Source organism: Lepisosteus oculatus, chromosome 3 (assembly GCF_040954835.1).
Source record: "Lepisosteus oculatus isolate fLepOcu1 chromosome 3, fLepOcu1.hap2, whole genome shotgun sequence".
NCBI classification, from domain to species: Eukaryota; Metazoa; Chordata; class Actinopteri; order Semionotiformes; family Lepisosteidae; genus Lepisosteus; species Lepisosteus oculatus.
Genome location: NC_090698.1, coordinates 43030064 through 43050703, shown reverse-complemented (window position 1 = coordinate 43050703; position 20640 = coordinate 43030064). Strand labels below are relative to the sequence as shown.

Below are 20640 nucleotides of genomic sequence, written 5' to 3'. Positions count from 1 at the left end.
GAATTTTATGGAAAGGTTCATGTTTATTTTCCTTTGTTTTATCTCTTCTTAGCGCTCTTCTGTTTCATCTGAAGAAAGAGATGTTTACGAGGAGTTGCTGACCCAATTAGAGATCCAGAATTGTCTTAACGCTGTGAACAGTAAGTGTTTCCTGTGAAAAAGAATGGGTCAACCATGTCTTGGGGGTTAAATGCAAAAAGGCACAAACACTGAAACACTCTTTTTTTTGGTTTGTTGTCAGCACAAGCAGCAGTGACTGCTGTGAATGAAGCAGTCAGCAGAAAGGATGAAGATGCCCTATTGACAAGCCTTAAGCTTCCAGCTCTGGGGTTGCTGGGAGTCCTGACTAGCAATTCATCCTGGTACCTAGAACAGTTCTGCACCTACAAGGACCAGAAATCTGTGGTAAGTGGCAGAGCCTGAAACAGCAGCCAGGTATTGACAGCATTATTCTCTCAAATGCAGTTTATAATGTGATCGGCTTTGGTATCTTGTTGTAGCAGCACTGTATTAATGTGCACATACAAGTTTGTATTTTTTTTCCACAGTCTAACACAAACTTGCCAAATTATGGAGATGTTCTTTCCAGTGTGAGTGGTTTTCAAGCTCTTCTTCTCTTATTTTTCTCTGTTTTGCTCCTATCCTTCTCTAAAAACACTTATGCACGAACAAAATCTACAGATAAGCCTCACAAATAAGATGAATACAGAATAAGTGTCTATCTATATAGCTTTACCACAAAACCATCATCCCCTTTGTGTTCTTGTACAGTAACTGCTAGCTTTCTGAGCTAAATAAAGAGATTCTGCAGTTGTCACATTTTTACTTAAATTAAAAATTGAGAAGCAAAATGTACAGCTTTGTTTCTTCTTCTATGTGCAGAGCGCAGGAGCCCCTGTGCAGCTGGAAAAGGACGAAATTCAGCAAATTGTGAGCTCCTGCAATGATTTTGCTGAAGCTCATAAACGACGTATGTAGAGTTTGTGTGTTTTATTAAATCTTAACACCACATTCAAACAGCTTCTTAGAATTGTTGTTATTTAAAGAATATGCAACTATTATAATGCAACATGTTTTGAAAAAAATCACAAAATTGCTTGGGACCACATTCCTTGAAATCTCTCTCATTCTAGCGTTAATCCCGCATCAGCAGGGTCAGCTTGTCGGCGCGCCCGTCTCCATTTGGTGGTTTGAACCAAATCTTTGAGCTGACGTTGCCATTAAATGCGACCGAGAATACTCCAATCGCTCCGCCTGCCATCAGAGGGGGGGAGGAGAGCAAAGTAATGTAGCCAATTCATAGAGGGGGATTATTAGGAGGAATAGGAAATTTGGCCAGGATGCCAGGGTTACACCCCTACTCTTTTCAAGAAACACCCTGGGATTTTTAATGACCACAGAGAGTCAGGACCTCGGTTTTACGTCTCATCCGAAAGATGGTGCTTGTTTATAGTATAGTGTCCCCGTCACTATACTGGGGCATTAGGACCCACATTGACCGCAGGGTGAGCACCCCCTGCTGGACTCACTAACACCTCTTCCAGCAGCAACCTTAGTTTTTCCCAGGAGGTCTCCCATCCAAGTACTGACCAGGCTCACACCTGCTTAGCTTCAGTTGGCTGCCAATTGTAAGTTGCAGGGTGACATGGCTGGTGGCACCGACCACATTCCTTGAAATACCAGATGTTTATGCTGAGTATGACACCCCTCTTGTTAAATATGTTTTGAGGGAAAAGGAGATCACAATTTTATATATTTTTTATCAAGGCTTTCTGAAAGTTAAATGTAATAAGAGCCTGCTTTGTAATTGTATTTTTTTTCCTCATTTTTATTTTATTTTATAAGCTCCAATTGCAACAAAACGTTTAGTGATTCTGATTTTGTGGTTGTTCAATTCAAAATATTATGTCCTTGTTTTGGTAAAATATGTTGTAAATATTGTACTGCAGATATCTCATAGTTTTAACAAAATCTTTGTTTCAATACTTGTCAGAATGTTTTTAATAGAGCAGCCTTCATTAAGATTTACTTTGATGCCTTTGTAGATAAAGTAATGTGATCCTTATTGCAGCAAACCAACCTGTTTCAAAATTCATTGACTAGGACAGGGTAGCTAAAGTTGTCATTCACAACATGAAATAAAAATAAATCTCTTCCGATCCAGCGTTAACCAAAACAAAAAGCCAACTAAAGATGCCATTAGCCAAATAACTACACACATTTTGCCGTGTATAAAAGAGACCTTTGGGTAATGCTAGCTTGGTCATTTGTTTTGAGTTCGACTTGTTTGGCCTTTTCACAGAGCTGGAGTCTGTTGCTGCAATCAATACTGCCATCCGTGAAGGCAACTCTGCCCACACTGTGCGAGAGCTGATGAACCCTGAGGCTCAGCTTCCCATTGTGTACGAATCTGCAGCTGATCTCTACCAGTCTGAGCTCTTTACCCTGCAGAAACAGAGCGCTGGTGTAAGCATCTCTGTACCTGTGCACTCCAAAGTGCAGTGTTTTTGTTTGCATAATCAACATGTGGCTATAAGGTCCATGACCTGATACAGTTTTGGTTTTAACAGACACTGCAGAAAGCTCAAACCCAGCACCAGGGAGTTCTACACTGGGAGGGAATGAACTATTCAGAAGTGATTGGGCTATTATGGCCATATCTATACCCCCTGCATGTGTCCTTGTTGGGGGAAAAAAAGTCTGAAACAATCCTTTACTATTGCACATCAACTGCTTATATACAGTATACAACAGTTTAAAGCACTATTCCTGACAGAACATTTAACTTGAAAATCCTAATTGACATAACACAAATATTTGGTGAACTCAACGTTTAGACGTACAATTGCACAAATTTCGATTTGTCCAGTTTTCATAAAGTCAAGCATAAAAAGAAGAAACTGCTGCACAATACATGATGCATAAATCACATTTTATTGTAAAAAAAATCTGACCTTCATCAGAGCTTTGATGAAGGTCTCTCACCAAAACTTTGACTTTCTTGTCATCTTGCAGGTTACGAAAGTTTATTTTTTATATAAATTAAACAATTTCCCTATGCAGATCGGTCAGATGTTTTTTTTTTTTGAAAAAGTCGTCAAATTTGTCTCAGTGTAATTCTCTGCACTCAGAAGCATGCAGAGTACAGCATAGAATTGTAGTTTAAGCATTCAACATCAGAAAAAATAAATAAATTATGAGTTGAATCATGTTCAAATAAAAACTATTTATGCCTTGACTAGGAAGAACTAGTTTAGACCTTTCCAACATCAAACGGATAAATAGAAATTAAATGTAACAGCAAACCATTCCAACTATTATTTCCAGTTGATTTCAGGTGTTTTTGTACAGTCAGTCTTGCTGATCTCAGAGACAGTACTGGAAGATGTGGATCAAATCGCTTCTGAAGGTTTATAGCACCTTGACCTTTGTATGAGATATAAAATATTTATATTACTCTTTTGTCCATTATAAGATTGACAATCAAAATGTTATTTTTGCTATTACCTCCTGATTTACTGTATTTTCTTCTCCTTTCAGGATAGAGGGGCATTTTTTTTCACATCAGTTATTTTGGCATCAAGGAATATTATTACCTTCTTAATTCTTGTGCCATTTAAAATTGCCTTTGTGCAGGTGGACCTGGGACATGAGGAGCTCTCTGTTGCTGTAGAGATGCTGTCGGCTGTGGCCATCCTGAACCAGGTGTTAGATACCAAGGACTCGCAGGCCGTGACTAATCAGCTGAGGGAGTCCCCCATGGGCTTCAGCAATATGGATGAGGAAAACCTGCAGAGGTGTGTTTCACCGTCTTTAGTTTCATTCCTGGCCTCTTTTGGTCACCCTTCTTGAGACTGTGTGGCGCAGTCTGTGTGTAACAGTGGCTCTGAACCCATTACATTTGCATAGTGGAAACCAAACCAACATAACATGCAGTTTGGCATTACTTATACTTTTACGAAAAGTTCCTTGTAACTCAGGGAAGTGGACTCCTTTTAATTAGGTGAAAATTACAAAGTAAGAATTAGTTTGTATTCTCTTAATAAAACATTGCAGCTTGAACCATTAGGAACATACACATATCCTTTCCCCTGAATGTATATTATTTGGTTAAAACGTTTTGCAGACTTGTTTGTTAAAGCTGAAACTCAATATTCTTTATTTACTGGCTGGTGATTGCTCAGGTATACCAGAAGGTGGCGATATTAAGCTGTGTATACTTTTCTGGCCGTGATGTTGGCTAAAACTCTCATTGTTCAGTACAAGTACATGAATTAGTGCATTCCTTAATAACAGTGGAGTTTAAAAGGATTTGCAAAAATGAGCTTTTCCATTTGTGTGTGTGTATTTGGTATTCATGCACCCTTCACTGATGTGTAATTTAAGTCTCTTCTTTATATTGACGTGCTCTCCTGAGACAGGTACGCTGATACGCTGATCTCTCTCAAGGCTGAAGCAGCTTCCCAGGGACAGGAGTTCCTGACTTGGAATGATGTGCAGAAGTGCATCGACATGGTCAATATTCAGGTTCAAGAGGAGCATGAGAGTAAGTGTCCCTATGCCATCTTATGTTAGATTTTATTTTTGAAGATACTGTATCAGTAGCATAAATAGTATAAGCAGCATAAATAAAATCAGCTTTAAAAGTAAAAATGTCTTAAATAATTTTGGAAAGCAACTTTGATCATGGAAAAAAACGTTTGTGATTTGCTGTCTGTCATCCGTTACCTCATCTGTGATTGAGATATTTCCTAGAAACATACCTTTGTTTCTGAGCTACAGTTCACCAATCAAGTTACATATTATTGAAATGTAATAAACGCCTCTGTGGTTTTACAGTATTTTTGTCAATACAGCGAGATGATTCACCAATATTCTGATGACTGGATTTCTTTTACCTTAGGAATTATTGCTATTGGTCAGATTAATGATGCCCTTAATGCTGGTGACCCAGAAAAGACTCTGGAAGCATTACTGTTACCTACAGCCAAGCTACAGGGAGTGAATCCAAAAACAGCCAGGCATTATCATGATGTTCTTCAGGATGCTAAAACTGAGATATGCAAGGTAGGTTATATGACTAAATCTGGTTCTGCTAGAATTAGTTGAAAACTGTTCTGTTGAGCTAGCTGAAGTGCTCCATTTCAGTTTGTCTCTCATGTTTCTGGAAGTATTAAAAAGAACGCTAATTTATCCCTATCGTAGTATCATGAAAAGGCAGAAAGTACTAAACACTGTAATTTTGTGACATTCTTTGGGGGTTATTCAAAGATGGCCACAAAAGAATTTAATCTTTTGATTTATTTATCAAATTACTTGTTTTGCCATTTATTTTTAAGAAAGAAAATTAAATAAAATGGCGCAAAAGTGGATTGATCATTTTTTCCATGATTTCCAGGATGGATGTAAGATGAAAATACATTTTATTGTTTTTAAACAGTATGTTGTCATGGTTTTTGGAAGTGGCAGTTGAGGTGTCTTAAGAATATAGAGACAATAATTAATACCTGGCTCGTGACAACTTTTATAGTTCTTAGGAGCTTTAAAGCAAAAAGGGAACTGGGGTGTTTGCTGAGTGGGAGAGGGTCTGATCAAAGGAGTCTTCTGGTTTAACTTGGTTAATTAAGTTCAGGGTCAGTGAATGAGAGTCATCAACAGTTGGGGAACAGAGGGTGCCAGACAAGGAGAGGAAGGGGGGAGGACACAGAAATATAGGGAAGGAGCAGAGAGAGGAGTAGAGACAGTGTAGGCAGAAGGGCTTTGTTCCCATCAGTTTTAAGAAAGGATTTGAGTTACAGTAGGTGTTTGAAGATCGTTAAAAGAGCTCGCTCGTCAGAAACTCTGATTTCCTTTGTAAAGAATACATTTTAGTTGCTGCATTTTTAGAATAGAGAGATAGGTTTCCTATTGATTTTGTAGCATCTAGGTTTATATTTAACTCTAGGTTATATTCTGTTTGGTGCAGAAGGCTATTTTTGAGCCTGTTAGGAGTCATATAGGATTCAGATACTTCATAGCAGTCTGGGGTTTTTCTGGTTGGTCAGGATGTAGGCCTTCAAGACACATAGATGTCGCATATTTTATATTTACGCTGTGTGTTGTTTGGTTGTGTGTTGTCATTAATAAAAAAAAAATGTAGCCCAGAATGTCCGATTTATTACTCTTTTTATCAAAGCTGTGCCTCTAATTATACCAACCACTGGAGTACTTTTCTGGCATATGTTTTACAATTTGGGAGTTATGATTATTTATTTTACTTATTGACTAACCTGCTTGGTCATTTCTGGTATTCTTTATTTTGTAACCCCTCTGTTTGTAAACGTAGTTTTTCGAATATTTGAAGTACAGTTCTGTATATTCCCAGTGTTTCAAAAAGTGTTTATTAAGATCCGAAAATGTTTCAGTTATAGTACTGGAGTTCTAATCAACTAATTCTGAATTCAGGCTTATTGTAAAGACTGAGACACTGTATCAACTAGATTACTCACATTCTAGTAGATATGAATATGTGCACGCCCGTCTGAAGCTTTCCTCTGACATATTCACACAATGTTTGCAATGCACTGTAGCTTCAGGGCAATGCATTGATCAAACCGGTTTTTACTGGCTTATTTTCTTTAAAGCCAGGTGTTGCATTCAGTAGGTACTGTAACTGAGTAGAAGTGAAATGGTGTTTGGAATTGTCTTGTGTTGAAACTAATTTTTGATAGTCTTGTGCACAGAGCCATACTTGGAGTGCATCTCCAAGTAGTTAAACTAAGCTTCTGAGACCAACCTTTGTTAAAATTATAGCATGTACCTGTGGTGGAATATGTCCTTTCATATAGCAGATTAAATTAAAAACTATTTTTTATTTTTTTTATTTTAAATAAGGTCTTATTGTTTTGCTGTCCATCAATGTCTAATTCTGATGGGTTTTTTGTAGTTATGGCTAGGTTGATTACTAGTATTTACTGACATAATGCTACAAAATTCATAGTGCATTCTTTGAAAAATAAATTTGAGTTACCTTATAATTAAAATATTTTGTGAAGGATCATGAAGCATATTTACATTATTTTCAATGCATAAACATTCAGATAGCATATGTATTAAATGTAAATAATAGGCAAAGGCAAGAGAAAATTCTAAAGATTTAAGTATATATTCAATAAGCTTTTCATCATGGTGAACAAGAAGAAATTATTACCAGACACCTCAAGATGAACAGTCATTTGGTTACATGAGCCCAGATCTTTCTTGTTTGGGTGATATCAGAGAAAGACAATGTTCAGAAACAAAGAAGATGAATTTACAGAGGAACACAAAATTACAGGAAATTACAAGGAACATTTTTTGATAACTTCTTCTACCAAAATAAAAATTCAATGGGAAAAATGTATCCTGAAGATGATTAAGCAAATACTGTTTTACTTCACAACAGTCACATTATTCATAAAAGATTAGACAAAAATACTTTTAAAGTATTAAAAATACTTATATACTACAACTCTTTTCATTTACTGGTTGCAAAATAAAGTGCAGTAAGATTACACAAGGGTCTTCGTTCTTCATAGAATAAACCATGTCCACATAAGCAAAACATGCTTACATTATTTTGCTGTAATGAAATTAAAATGGAAGTAAATTGAGATTGAACTTGAATTAAACTCACTATGAGTTTAGAACCTTTTTTCTCAGCTGTGTAGTCTTATATACTGTAGGGTCTGCTTTTCAGAAACAGTTCTTAAGTGGAGTTGCTGAAATCTTTCCATTTCTGCCTGACAGAAGTGAGGTGCAGGTATTTGGATTGTGACATGAAGAAGAAAAGAAAAGGATCCAGACAGCTATGAAAGCTGCACAAGCAAGCTGCAATACTATAATACATGTAAAAATAATCTTGACTGGTAAAGTAGAGCTTGATGTAGTGAAGGAAATAAATGACATTGCTTGGTGTGAAACAAACTGTGAAAATGATAAAAACCAAAGTGCTTGTTTTAATGTAATAACAATAGTCTTGATTGGATTTGTGAAGCTCGTTGATTATTGAAACATAGGAGAATGTAGTGACTGCAAAGGGTATGAAAAACCCAAAAGAAATCAAGCCCAGGTAGTAGTAAAACAGGAAGGTTTGGGATCTGTCCTCAGAAGGACGTACGTCATGGCAGGTGGTAATATTGACTTCTGATACACTGTAGCTTTGTGTGACAAGCAATTCCGGCACAGTGGCAAAAGAGACCACTATCCACACCAGCACACAGCTCCAGATAGTGCACGCTCTTTTTGATAGGCTTCTGTAGATAAAAGGTTGGACTATGGCCAAGTAGCGATTTATGCTGATGCACATGAGATTGTGAATGGAGCAGTAGATATTTCCGTAAAAGCTGGCAGTCACCACCTTGCACATGACTTCACCAAATATCCAGTTGTTGCCATTGAGATGGTAGTGTACTTTAAAACTCAGCGTGACTAACAGCAGGAAGTCGGACAGGGCCAAGCTGAAGTAGAAGATGGCTGTAGAGGAAATGCTAATTTTTCTGCCAAGTATCCACAAAGTAACGAGGTGTGTGGGAATTCCTACTATCATGGTAAAGATGTAGAAGGCTGGGATAATCTGAGTACTTAGCTGACCAGTGAAGTATTCGACTACTTGACTCTCAACCTTCAGTTTTGTCTGGATAAATTCAGGAAAGCTTTCAACGGTGATGTTTTCCATTAAGCTTCTTTGATCGTGCGAGGGCTGTCCCACGAATGTTCTAGGGTTGGCAGTGTCATTTCCGTTTGTGTTCTGCTGTGCATCTTGTTTTCCTCCTGAAATTGAAATAAGGAACATTTGTTGTAAAACAAATACCCTAAAGACAATTCTTTGTGTTATTATTTTAATGTTATGTTTAATAATGCAAGAATATACTGCAGATCACTAGGGATTCAAAGCTTTGTATTCCCAACATTGGTATTGAGAGAAAATGTCAAGAGCAGCAACCTGTTATTCCAGGTTTACACCAGATTGGGAACTTTTATACGTCATCCGCAGATTCTGTGTAACACAGTGATTCAGTCTATGACAATTTCACACTCACACTTTGGCGAAGCATTCAAGATTCTTGCTGCAGGTCACCCAGGTGGGTGCTGCTTCAGTAGTGTAGTCGGAATATTTCCACCGAATGATGTCCTTTTGGCATCGTTCAGGGTAACAAATACTTTTGTGTGCAGAGGATCATTGTGGTGCCTTGAGATTAATAGACAGCTTAAGACTCATAAATGTGAAGAGGCTGTATGGCAAGCTCAAGATCATAGCTTGCCTGTTGCAAGACATTGTCAAGCATGTCTGTGCTCCCTTTTTTAGTTTACAAAAAAGGATTTTCCATATATCATTGAAGAAGAATTGATATTGGTAAGATGTGCCTGTTCACTGGTCTTTGGGCCCAAGATGCCACATTGTCCCAGTTAGTCCTACGTATTTTATATGAGTCTCAAATTGTAGAGCACATAGCATTCAGGACATAGGTAACTCTCATTCTCATCTGACAGCGTGAGTACATGAATTGTTGTGCTGGATGAGCCAGTCAGGTGGCCATCAGTCACCACGTTTGTGATTCTGGCTAAGTTGGTAATTTGGTTGTACCCAGTCAACTCTCCAACTCTCCTACTTTTTTTGATTCTCAAGATATAAACACAAAGCATTTTAAATCTAACCCTAATCTGGTTCTCAGCACCTTAAATGAATTTATTATATGATGATCAAGGTCTGCAAACTGAAACACTTCCGTATTTAATAATGTCTTTGTATTTAGTATTTAGGCATTTTTTTAATTTTTTAAATAAAAAACATTTTGACTTTGAAAAGGCTTTTTGTTTTGACTTTGCAATTTTGTCTAATAGAAACTACCCCTTCAGCAAGGAAAGGTTCAGTAGTGTTTTCACCTGAGATGTTCATTAAAGTTCTTTGATTATGAGACCTCTGTCCGTTGGATGATTTAAAGTTGTCAGTCTTACTTGCAGGTGTTTCCTGCACTTTATGATTTCTTCTTCCTGAAAATAAAAATCCGAAATTAGTTTTGAAACAACAGAAAAGCATACATTGCTACAAATATGCATAGATAGTGATTATTTTAATTTGATGCTCAATATATAAATGCAAATCACAATGTAAACCAAACTATAACCTAATCCTCAGCCCTTCTAATGAATTCATTATATGCAGATGAAGGTCTGCAGAATGGCACACTTCCATATGTCTTTCTGTTTTAGTATTTAATAAAACAAAAATAGGATCTAAAAACATTTTGTTCACAGACTTTGAAAAGGCTTTTTGTTTTGACAGTGCAGATTTGTTTGATAAACTACCCATTTAGCAAGAAAATATTCAGCAGTGTTTTCACCTGCGCCTTTTTTCGCTAAAATGGTTTGATCATTTGAGCCGTGTCTCTTGATTGTCTGAAGATTGGCAGTGTCATCTCCCGGTGTGCTCTGTAGTTTACGATTTCGTCTTCCTGAAAATTAAGTTAGGAAATTAGTTTTAAAACAAATGCCTTACTGATATATTTTTTTAAATCTTAAGTTTGGATTGTAAAATTATTTTATTTTTATATCTCCAGTTTTGGAAATTGGAATTGCCAGTTGTACCATCTTGGTGGAGAAAGAACTTCTCTGAAACAAGCGCTTGTCACTGTCTTCTACTGTTTCATGACACAGTATGTACCACATTGTCAACAGGAGAGTTAGCTTTGACTAACATAATCTTGGTCAAAATTAGAAAAGTACTTAGCACAGACTGCTACCAGTCTCTTGTTTAGAAGGTCTACCTGGCACTAAGCACTATAGTAGATCAGGTGGGTAGCTGCTTCAGCATGCGAAGACTGCAAAGGAATAGGGTGTGGCTCACATCCGAAGAAGGCTCCACAGCCGAAATGTCGTGTTTTCTTTCTTCTCTTTTCAGTATGGATTTAAACCTATTACTTGTTCCTACTAAGCACTTTACTTCATTTAATGCTTGAGCAGCCTGAGAGAACCCTTATACTGTATTATAATGTTTTAAAGGTTCAAAATACACAGCTGTTAAAAGATCTACTGTACAAACCACAGGATCCCAATCAAGCTGTTGCTATAGCAAGTGTTAAATCAGTCTTTAATAATGGATCATCAAGTTAATTCTTAACTCAATTACCTGTTTCAAAAATTTTTTTATAAGAATTTATATGGTATATTTGATCATTCATCCCCCGTACAATAGCTCAGACTATTTAAGCCAAACTGAAGTGTCCTCGAGACTCAGTCAGTGATGAGTGCTTATGTACTGTAATAAAGTAACTAAAGTATATCAAGATCGGTCATGAATGATCAGTCAAAACAATGCCAAAAACATTTGAAATGTCTAGAATCTGCATACATTACTAAAAACATGCAAAGTGATTATTTTTATTTGATGCTTAATATATAAATGCAAAACACAATATAAACCAAACTATAACCCAATCCTCAGCACTTACTGTATAATGAATTCATTATATGCAGATGAAGGTCTGCAGAATGGCACACTTCCATGTCTTTGAACAGGCTTTTTGTTTTGACAGTGCTGCTTTGTCTTATAAAAACTACCCATTTAGCAAGAAAATATTCAGTAGTGTTTTCACCTGAGAAGTTATTCGTTAAAGTGCCATAGGAGCAGTGTCTCTTGATTGTTTGAATGTTGACAGTGTCATTTCCAGCTGTGTTCTGTAGTTTACAATTTCGTCTACCTGAAAATAAAATTAGAAAATTAGTTTTAGAACAAATAACTTACAGATATTTAAAAAAAAATCTTAAGTTTAGATTGAGCAATTATTTTATTTTCATACCCCCCGTTTCAGGAAATGGAAATACCGGTGGAGGCTTGTACCGTCTTGGTGGTAAAAGAACTGCAAATGTCTGTCTCTGAAACAAGCGCTTGTCACAGTCTGCTGCTGTTTTTCATGCTACTGTATGTGTCACATTGTCAACAGGCGAGTTTGCTTTGACTAACATAATCCTGGCCAAAACTAGAAAATAAATTACTGTAGCACAGACCACCACCAGTTTCTTGTTTAGAAGGTTTCAAAAATTCAGAAAACAATGCTGTTAAATGTTAAGAAAAAAAGATCTAGAAACCATAGGATTCTAATCTACCTGTTGCTATAACAAATGTGAAATCAGTTTTTAATAATGGATTATTGAGTTTATTTGAAATTCTGTGACCTGTTCTAGAAGGATTTTTTAGCTGCTATATAACTTGATAATTGATCCATCATCCAAAAACTCAGATGCCTGCTTCACTTTGTCCTGAAGAGTCACTCTTCAGTCAGTGATGAGTGCTTATCTAATAAAGTAACTTGAGCATATCAAGATCAATCATGAATGATCAACCAGTCAAAATAATGTCAAGAACATTTAAAATCTGCATATATTGCTGAAAACATGCATAGAAAGTGCTTATTTTAATTTTATTCTCAATATATAAATGCAGAACAAAACCTTAAATGAACCCTGACCTAAATCTCTGCACCTTAAATGAATGGAAATCTGTATATGCATATCTGTATATGCTGATGAATGTCTGCAGACTGAATCACTTCCATATTTCTTTATCTGTGTGTTATTAATTAAACACAAATTAATTAATTAAACACAGTGAGTTGAATTCAGTAACACCTAGTTGATGGAAACTTTGAATTAGATTTTTATAAGCTTTTTATTGCAATTACGTTTCAATTATATTGGCTCTTTGATATCATAACAATGCTGCATTAGTAGTCCCTCTAAGGAAGAAATAAATATAAAGAACAAATCTGAACCATTAGCAGGTGCCATTCTGAGAAATAATTTCCCTTAGGATTTAAAAATATCTGAAATACAAATTTACAAATTTACCTTCCAAAATATTTCTGAGATTTTTGAACATCTACGGTTATGAATGTGTCAAAATCATAGCTCTTTCTACTATAAAACATTGATGTAGCCTGGAAACCCTTCATACAAAGGGTCCTCTTTCAGTTCGAAATTCACATACTTCCACACTTACATGACTGATATTTAATTAAATTCAATTTAATTAAAATGACAGTTCCTCATAATACATTCATCATAACCTGTAATAGGTCAGCAGACCATTAATGCAAAGTTGATAAATTAGTATATATTGATAAATTAAAGTTGTGAACTAGTGGATCCCTGTTCTATACGTTTTTCTTAACAAAACTGAGTTTTTCAAATGTCAATGTTTTACTTGATCAATTATTTTTGATAGCTTGTCTTTTATGCATTTAAAAATTTTAAATTGCAGCTCCTATATAAAATTCTGTCACTTACAATTCTAACTGTTAATGTGACTTTCTGGGACACAAAAACATCAAGAAGCAAACCTGATTCAAAAAGCCCTGAATCACCTTAAATGTTTGCAGGAAAGGAAGAAAAGTTCTGTAATAAGATCTTAAAAGCTTGGAGGAAAGCAAGCAAAATTCTGTCATAAGTTCTTCAACCGTGTTTTCATTTTCTGTGGCATAACCTACACTTAGAATTTCCAGTTAAACCTTTTGTATTTTGCTCTAGGAAGCAGAGAAGGGGTATCCAGTTGTACTGTTATCTTTGACTAAGGAACTGAGAAAGATATACTGTACACTGTACTGGGAGGGATTATTACTGTTCCAAACTACAAATGGGAAAGTATTGTTAGCATTATTTCTTTTTGTAAATTTGTATTTTCTTTCTCTTTCAATACATTACTAAAATGTAATATAATTAGTCTTTGACTAATGTTATAATTAGTCTTTCAAAGAATGTAACTTTTTTTGTTGGTCTGTCAGAAATGCATAGTGTCTTTCCCATCAGAATCAGTTAATTGAGACAAATATCTTAACTGGTTAACTGTCTTAATTGTAAGCTACTGAAGCCCACACTGGTTGACAGACACTCTTTCAAGAAAGTGCTTAATAAGTGATCATTCATCTATACCTTAGTACTTTAATCATGCACAACATATAGATCTCTTTTTGCAAGTAGATTTTGCACAACTGGATCGGTCAGTAATTTCTTTACCCGCTTGTTGGACTTAATGATGGAGTTGCATCCTTTGATAGACTCATAATAGAAGGGAAACTTTGACTTAAAGCTTGTTTTCACCTTCCTTCAGTTAGAAGGATATTGATGCATCCCAAAAGATTTTATACAAAAAAATTGTGAAAGTTTGGAACAAACTACTCATGCATGTTGTTGAAGAGATTACCCTGGATTCTTTCAAGAAAGGTTTGGATGAGCTCTTTAAATCAGCTGTCTACCCTTCTGATGTCCATTAGATGAATTGAGTGAGCCTCCTGAGATTTAACATTTAACTTCGATTAAGTCAAATCTAAATGTATTGCCATTACTGAAAACCTAACCAACTGTAACAGAAGTTTCCCTTTCTCCTCCTGCTTGTGAATTTGCTAGGTGTACAAGTTTATTTGTGTTTCTGTATGACAGCTAAACAGTATTTTATTAGACTAAAAAAGCCTAGAGCTTAAAACATCCTTGAATCCTCAAATCGAATCCTCATAAAGAATTTTGATCATTTAAACCACTGTGAGGTCTACTTTGCAGATTATTATAGGTATAAATTACAGTACGTACCGTTTTTATGTTGATCAGAGACCTTGAATATTAAAAACATCACTGTTAAAATCAACAGTTTTGTCATCGTTGTTTTGAAGTCTTTTGCAGGTTGATACAAAGTTTGTTTATTTCTTTACCCTGTTAGAATCTTTCAAATGCCGAAGTAATCCAAACACTGTGTAGCTCCTTCATCTTCTCAGCAGTCGATTTCAAGTAGGTGTGAGCTTGGCTCAAAGACAAAGCTGTATCCTGTTTCACTGGGGTGTTCAAAATGATCAGGGTTAGTCACTGCATGGAGGTTGATCACATTACTTGAAATTAATCATTAATCATTTTAGGGGGAGTGGAATTTTCAGAATTCTTGTTTTTTTCTTTGTATTACAGTACATTTTACAGCTAATTGTAATGTATTTCATTATTGGGAACAGGCTTACTTAAGCTATCTGTATTTATTTGAAAAGAATGATATTTGAGTGCACTTCCGTAAAGGATTGGTGAAGTGCCATCATTTGATTACTATGAGGATGGATTGAACTATTCAGCCTTAGGAGGCTGAGGGTAAAAGTGTCAAACATGAATCTGTCAAAAATAAATAAGATGAATTCTAATTGTAAGTCAAATAATAAAGACAATTTTAATAATAGTTCTCTGTTTAATCTTTTTTGTTATACCTCACCAGATCCAACTGAATGTTTTGAAAGTCATTACTTTCGTTTGTAAAGTCATTACAAACCTGCAAATGAGAGGAGGCCATTTCGCTTATCAAGCCCGTTTGGTGGTTAGTAGCAAATTGATCCAAGGATCTTGTTCAGTCGTTTCCTAAAAGAAACCAGGGTATCAGCCTTGACAACATTCTTGTTCTATATTCCTTTATGAATGTCTCTCCTATGCACTTTCCACGTAGTTGTCTTCTTTTTTAACTGTTTCTTCAGACGTAGTCCATAGTTTTGAGTTAGTACAGTAAATGCCTTTGACAGTTCCGAATACTTGATTCAGGCAATCTGTAATCCTCTCAGTTTAAGACGTTCAATTCATTTAGCTTTTCTGTTTATGATATTCCTTCAGACTTGGGATTGCATCTGATTGCTTTTCTCTGGTGTGGTTTCAGAGCAGCAATATTTTTTTTTGTATCATGGTGACTACACAGTGTGTGGTATTGTGCTTCACAAAGGCGCATTGTGCAATTTTAATCAGGATTTAAACTCTACACTTTTTCTACATTTAACATTGTTTGATTGTTCATTACTTCCCCATGTTGTCAAGCAGGTACGAATTATGTGTCAACGTAAAGACCAAAGTCTTTTTCATGTGTGTCCTCTTCACGCTCAGTGTTTCCTATATGTATTTGTAATTTGTTTTGATAGCTGCATGTGATACTCTCTCTATAGTACATTAAGGTCGTCTCTTTATATGGGTGCAACAGCAGTCCTCCAGTCTATGGATTCTGTCTCTGTCTTTATGAAGTGATGGAAACGTTGTCTTGACTTTTAAGTAACTTTGTTACTCAATCATTACAGCATTTCCGTAACTTTATCTAGCAAGACTGCCATGATCTCTGTTACTTGTTATTAACTCTTAATTGATAGATTTTTATTTACTTGTAAGTTATTTTGCATTATGTGTATTGATAAGATACCGAACCCTGTGAAGATGTGAGGAGAGCAGTCTCTCAGGATACAGGAAAATGACTGAAATGGATTGCCACCTGGTTAAATCCTCTTTGCTATTTTCCGTGAATTTCCTTCTCAGCTGTCAGCAACCGCGAAGATGGTATTAAAAGTTCTTTGGCGTCACACACTCGCCCTGACATGTTTTAAGTATCATTTGAAGCCGTCTCGTAGCAAAGAGAATGTGTCATTATAGGCTTCTTCCTTTGGGTCTGCTGTAAATGTTTACTCAATCAGAAATGTGAGTGCCGCAACGTAAAAAAGTTAAACTAAAACAGGACACACAAGTTAGAAGTTAATTTCTAAGGAACACTCTGATCAGTGTTTCCTGGGGGATCATTGTTTCCTGGTTTGAGACATTAAGTAATGTAAGCATCTGTCTAAATTTTGTCTGATGTATGAAGTTCTCAATTATAAAGAGACAAAACCACATGAACTAGCTGGGTTGAATGGCCTCCTCTCGTTTGTAACTATTCTTATGTTCTTAAAAACAGCTCTGCTAACAGAGACAGATGGAGTCTATTTCAAATGAAAGTGCAGCAATTAAACTCAGATGAAATTTTGACCTCAGTAGCTCATTACAGCACATAGTACTGTAGTATAATGAATAATACTATAATTATAATTAATAATGTGTAGTATACACGAAGTACTCAGTATAATTATTGAGCATGTTTCATAAAAACATCAGTTGTTCTGTGTTTAGGACTTGACCTGAGTTAACATTACCCAAATTTAAGAGAATGTTTAAATAGCGATTAAAAAAGTGATTTTAATCAAAGCAAGTAAAAGATAACTCTACACTTCTCTTGAGTAATGAAAGTTGTCTGGTTACTGCTGGCATGATTCAAGATGGCCAGACTGTAGCATAAAGCTGATTTTCCACCTTGACTAGCATGCAGGGCAAGAATGATAGAAGAACCTACAGCTGGTCCATCCCGAGACTGATCAGATTTGTGAATCAGTTCTGCTAGGATTGTTAATGCTCAGAGAGGTGATATTTAATACTAATTGAAATATTTTCACATTTTTAACAGTCTTTTATAGTGAATATCATAATATTTCATTCATATTTCTGTCACATTTACTACAATATTTTTTTGTTTAAATTAATCTATTAGCATTCATTGTTACTTTTAATTTGTGCATTAAAAGTTATTTAATTTAATTTGTGCATTAGTATATGTTGCTGTTTAGAATTTGTCTACATTTGAATTTATCAATATATCCTTGGACACCCCAATCTAGCTGAAATCTAGCTGAAATGAAATAGTAACTGTATTTTTCTTAGTATGTTAACTGTATGTGTTAATTTATTGAACCCTGGAAGGGTCATACTGTCTAGAAATGGGAAGACCAATCTGACAGGAGGCAGAGGTTGATGTCTTACATCTTAAGGGGTGTGCACAAGATATTTAAAGTTTTGTTTCTAGGATAGCCTACAAATAGTGTTGGTAATGCTTTAGATGTTTCTGTAACTGTTTCAGATAAAAAAAATGTATTTGCAGTTTTTGCCATTTACATTAATTGAAATAACTTTTTAGAGAAGCTGTTATATTTATTTTCTGTGTACATTCTGCTGTACCTCAGTCATATTAAACTTAACTTCTGGAATTCTCAGTTTTCTGAAATACATTGCAGTTAAAAGGTTATAATATGTATTTGTTAAGCATTTGTTTGAAAACATTTGAAAACATTAATTTCTTTAGTCTCAGTCATTCACACGATAGGATGTTTTCTGCTTTAGAAATTATAATTAAAGACTGGAATGCAGACCTTTTGTTACTACTTTGATTAACATTTCCTTGGGTGTCTTGGGCCTTATGTCATGTTAGACAGAGCACTTTTTTTCTAATTGGTTGATGTGTTTGTTTTATACCGTGACAAGTTTTACGAATGTACAATTGTAGAGCTCAAGAGGGAAAGACTCATATAAAATGGAACCCTTGGGTAACACAGAAATATGAGCCTCGCTTTATTCTGTGTTTCAGAGCTCTGGAGATGACTCAGCTGTGCTGTGGGTGGACCAGATTCAAGAAGGAATACATAACGCCAACAAGAATGAAGAGGAGGCTTTGAGATGTATGTGTGCTGCATTCAAGAGAGTTTTTGAACTATTCACTCCAAGACAACAAAATTACATTTCATTTTTCTTTTTTGTGTGTTTTTTTTTTCCTAGAATCAGATCATTATATTTAGAATATATCCCCAACTGAAAGTAACAATTTTAATGAAATAATGAAAAACAACTTTATACTGGGAGGATGGATTTACTGGAAGTATAAATTTTATAACTATATTTGTTTTATTTTAACAACATCCAGTTTACTTTGGTTCATTTTGCATGTGAGGTTTTATTTAAAGCAATTCCATATGATTTATTGACAGAAATTATTTTTTAAAGAATATTCTCCTTTTTTTTTTACTTTGTGAAGAGCCATGAATGAATAAATAAAAAATTCAAATGAAGAAATGCAAATTGTTTTCTTTCACTGCAAGTATATTCATGGCAGATTCTAAGAAATCCTAGACTTATTTTGAGGGCCAGGAAAGGAAAAGGTGTATAATCAAAGTAGCATTTTAACCTTTATACCTTACATTAATAGCTGTGTGTGAAAGAAAAGGAGTGAATTGTATTATCAAATTCAGAACAAAAACATTATGAAAGGGTGTTTTTTGTTTCCTAGTGGCTGTGGCTCTAGCGGACATCAACAGGGAGGTAGCGGGAGGAGATGTACAAAAGACGCTGGCATCACTGATGTCCCCTGGTGCTGGTCTGAGAGGAGTACTGCTTGAATGCTCGGAGACCTACTTCAAAGACCTCTCAGAAAAACAGGCTCTCAAGGCTGCAGAAGGTAATAATAATAATAATAATAAACTTTATTTTATATAACGCCTTTAAAGGTGGCTTCTCAAAGCGCTTTACAGGATGACAATAACAATAAATAAGAAGACTACAACAATAAATAAGAAAATTTCACAAGACAGGACACAATTATAATTACAACAATACAACAATAACAATAGAGGAGACCGTGGAAGATGGTATTAAGAAGAGCAGAGGGGTGAAGAATGGAACCAGTTAAGTAAAGGCTTTTCTGAAAAGGAGGGTTTTGAGTCTGGATTTGAAGGAGTTTAGAGAAGGTGACTCTCTAATATCCTTGGGCAAGGAGTTCCAGAGCTTGGGGGCATAGCAGGAGAAGGCCCTGTCGCCCATACAATGTAGACGGGCTTGGGGGACAGTAAGGAGGGCAGAATTTGAAGAGCGGAGGTTGCGAGGTGGGGAGTAGGGCGATAAAAGTTCAGACAGGTATTGAGGTGCCAAGCCATGTAAAGCCTTGTAGGTGAGCATGAGGATTTTAAAGTCTACGCGGAATTTGACCGGAAGCCAGTGCAAGGACTCCAGGATAGGAGTAATGTGAACACTTGCACTAGATCTGGTCAGGATTCTGGCTGCTGAATTTTGGACATACTGCAGCTTGTTCAGAGTAGATTTAGATACCCCAGGGAGCAGAGCATTGCAGTAGTCAATTCGAGAGAATACAAATATGTTGATCAGCTTTTCAGCCACAGTTAATGATAGCATAGGGCGTAGTCTTGCGATATTTCTAAGGTGAAAAAAAGATGTTTTGACAGTATGCTGTACATGTGGGTCGAATGTTAAGCCAGAATCGAATATAACCCCAAGGTTTTTCAATTTTGATTGGAGCTCAAGTACAGAGCCATCTACAGACAGGGTTACAGGACTGGCTTTACGAAGTTGATGGGGGGTACCAATAAGCATGACTTCAGTCTTGTCACAGTTAAGATGAAGGAAGTTTTGAGTCATCCAAATTTCTATGTCAGAGATGCAATTAGATAGAATAGAGACAGCCACATCAGTGTCGGGTTTGGTATGGATGTATATTTGAGTATCGTCAGCGTAAAAATGAAAGCTGAGGCCATGTGATCTTAAAAGCTGACCAAGTGGGAACATGTAAATGCTGAAGAGCAAGGGGCCCAGTATTGAGCCCTGAGGGACACCAGACTTGACAAGACCAATTTCAGACCTGTACCCATTGAGAGAGACAAAGTGACAGCGATCGGTGAGGTAAGACTTAAACCATTTGAGGGCAGTGTCAGAGACTCCAAACACAGTCTCGAGACGAGAAAGCAAGACGAGAAAGGTAGAGAGCTCAGCAGTGTGTGGCCTCCTCTAAAAATGTTGAAGCAGATTTGAAGTCCTGTGAATTATTCTGGTTGTTGTGTTTGTTATTGTTCCCTCTCTATCCTTCTGCTGCCTGTTGACACACCACAAAAATATACATAGCTTTGCTTTGAGATGGAGCCGACTGTGAGAAAAGTACTCCCTATCATTTACCCCATTGAATAGGGAGTGGAGTCTACCTCCTCA

General features: G+C 36.1%; 2 protein-coding genes across 4 annotated transcripts in view; one reads left to right on the top strand and one right to left on the bottom strand.

Moving 5' to 3' along the window:
* iqgap2 (IQ motif containing GTPase activating protein 2) overlaps positions 1-20640 on the top strand; it is a 112745-nt gene that overhangs the window by 58651 nt on the left and 33454 nt on the right. For both annotated transcript variants that reach the window (XM_069187186.1, XM_069187187.1), the window contains exons 9-17: positions 53-140; positions 242-405; positions 883-970; positions 2303-2466; positions 3637-3797; positions 4422-4546; positions 4904-5067; positions 18239-18329; positions 18935-19102. In XM_069187186.1, the coding sequence (XP_069043287.1) occupies positions 53-140; positions 242-405; positions 883-970; positions 2303-2466; positions 3637-3797; positions 4422-4546; positions 4904-5067; positions 18239-18329; positions 18935-19102 (1213 nt within the window). The remainder of the gene's footprint in view (positions 1-52; positions 141-241; positions 406-882; positions 971-2302; positions 2467-3636; positions 3798-4421; positions 4547-4903; positions 5068-18238; positions 18330-18934; positions 19103-20640) is intronic.
* On the bottom strand, positions 7126-14855 carry f2rl2 (coagulation factor II (thrombin) receptor-like 2). Of its 2 annotated transcripts, XM_015364997.2 has the most exons (5): positions 14599-14855; positions 11613-11717; positions 10362-10472; positions 9904-10011; positions 7126-8790 (listed from the first exon to the last, which is right to left on the bottom strand). In XM_015364997.2, exons 1-5 carry the CDS (start codon positions 14663-14665, stop codon positions 7727-7729), a joined length of 1455 nt encoding a protein of 484 aa, XP_015220483.2. In that variant the 5' UTR covers positions 14666-14855; the 3' UTR covers positions 7126-7726. The 2 variants fall into 2 exon arrangements, with proteins under 2 accessions (XP_015220483.2, XP_006626817.3); XM_006626754.3 differs by lacking the exons at positions 10362-10472; positions 11613-11717.